This window comes from Phytophthora parasitica (assembly GCF_000247585.1).
Source record: "Phytophthora parasitica INRA-310 unplaced genomic scaffold supercont2.22, whole genome shotgun sequence".
Taxonomy (NCBI): domain Eukaryota; phylum Oomycota; class Peronosporomycetes; order Peronosporales; family Peronosporaceae; genus Phytophthora; species Phytophthora nicotianae.
In genome coordinates this window covers 247994-249872 of record NW_008649008.1, presented here as the reverse complement: position 1 = coordinate 249872, position 1879 = coordinate 247994, and the positions used below count along the sequence as shown (strand labels likewise).

At 47.8% G+C, this 1879-nt stretch overlaps 1 protein-coding gene across 1 annotated transcript; it reads right to left on the bottom strand.

Moving 5' to 3' along the window:
- Positions 1–1108: 1108 nt before the first annotated feature.
- PPTG_10523 (hypothetical protein) lies at positions 1109–1297 on the bottom strand (the record flags this gene model as incomplete). Its single annotated transcript, XM_008905898.1, has 1 exon — positions 1109–1297. One exon carries the CDS (start codon positions 1295–1297, stop codon positions 1109–1111), a length of 189 nt encoding a protein of 62 aa, XP_008904146.1.
- Positions 1298–1879: the final 582 nt, after the last annotated feature.

Genomic DNA, 1879 nt, shown 5'->3' with positions numbered 1-1879 from the left:
TGAGCGAACATCTCAAGGTGAAATTGAACGATCGTACGATGAAGGAACGGTTGAAATTGCTAGTCGCTGATTTCAAAAGCGAAGACCAGTCTTGCCGAAAGAAGTTTGGGGTTTCTGAGACGTACGTTGAACCAAACGCCATATGCAAGATATATCTGACAGAATTCGCGACGCCGAAGAGACAAAACTGCTGAAGGACAAGAAAAAAGAAGAAAAAAGCGGCCGTGCAAGAGACGCAATGAGAGATATTGCGAGTCCAAGCAGTCGCGCGAAGAAGCGAGAGGAGTAATTCTACATCTGAAGAAGGGGAAGAAACCGCTCGGAACAACGCGCCGACGAAAAGGCAGGGCACAACCCGGTCAACCATCAACCCAGCTGGAATGTTTGGCGCCTTCATGGAGTTCCAAAACCAAAATCGCGATGACAACAGACAATTCCAGTCCAAACAAATCGTGATGCTAAAAGATAAGGCGATCGCTAAAACGAATTGGTGAAAGCAAGGGTTTGCCTTCAAAACCGAACAGCAGAGAGTCGATCAAAACCGATGGAGAGACGAAATCCAGCTTCGCCGAGAATAAATTCAGCTCCGTCGTGACGAGTTGCAGCTACTTTGCCACCAATACGGAGGTCTTCAGCGCACCCATCGTGCCCCTTAACGAGCCCCGAGGATTTAGCATTTTGACATCTCTTTTGCATAAGGCTTTTGCGTTTCCATACACACCGAATCGATTAAGCTCGCTTCAAACACGAGCTCGCTTCTACTTGGTAATGTAATAATTTATTTCGTACAAGCGTTTGATCTTGCGCTACACTGCTGTGCCAAAGTACTAGTCAAATGTTGGTGGAGAGCAGTTGAAATACTTCGAGTTGGTGTTTGTTCCTCTTGCGATCGTGATGCAGTTGGTGGACAGAACTCCCATCTTGTAGAGGGTAGCGACTAGCGTCGTGGCTGCTTGATGCTGCCGTTTGAAATCAAGATATGAAAAGTAGCGAGCGATCTGACCGTAAGACCATTCTACTGACACCCGAACCTGTTCATAGCCTTATCCACATCTTGTTGTGGTGCATCGGTCCGGCACCCCTCGTATGGACTGCAGAAGGCATTTGTTCAGCCGTAGGCAGGGTCGCCGTAGATGAGTTTGTTGTGATAAGCAGGGTTGTCATCTAAAAGCGACATCAGGTTGCTCTCTCTCAGCACGTAGATGTCGTGACGCCTGCCATTAACAGGACCGTATATATGGTGTATAATGCCATCCGGGGCAACCACGGTTTGGAACTTGAAGGCGTGTGCGGCCATTATAAACGATTTGCTGACCAATACTTGGCCGCCACATTAGCCTCACTGTTCCATCGATAAAACCCCACACACCATCAATATTATCAGAACTCTTTCCAGCAACAGCGTGGTTGTAGCGATCTAAATTTTTCACGATTCGTTTAGAATCAAAGTGCAACAGGTCTGCGAACATTTGGTCAAAATGCTTCACCACAAAGTAAAATATATGGCAAAGTGTTGAAGATGCTCGTCCAAACATTGCCTTCATGTCAATCCAACGCTGCGGGAACGCCAAGCGACGAATGCAGATCGTCAGAGCCTCTAACGGTGTTGCACGAACGCCCTCTTTGGTAAGCACTGCATCCCGTAACTTCAGGTACACCGTCAGCCTCTCCAAATCTCTGGCGATTAAGCGAAACTGGTCCTTGGTTCTTTTTGTCTGCCATCGAGAGAACTGTGGTGTAGTAATTCCCACAGCAACTCTAGCTACTAGTGTAGGTAGGATAAACCCACAACAATACGTCTACATGAACGGCAAACGATCGCTCGGGCGTGATCTGAAGACCCAGACTCAGCCCTTACACCGGGACAGACTGGACCTGC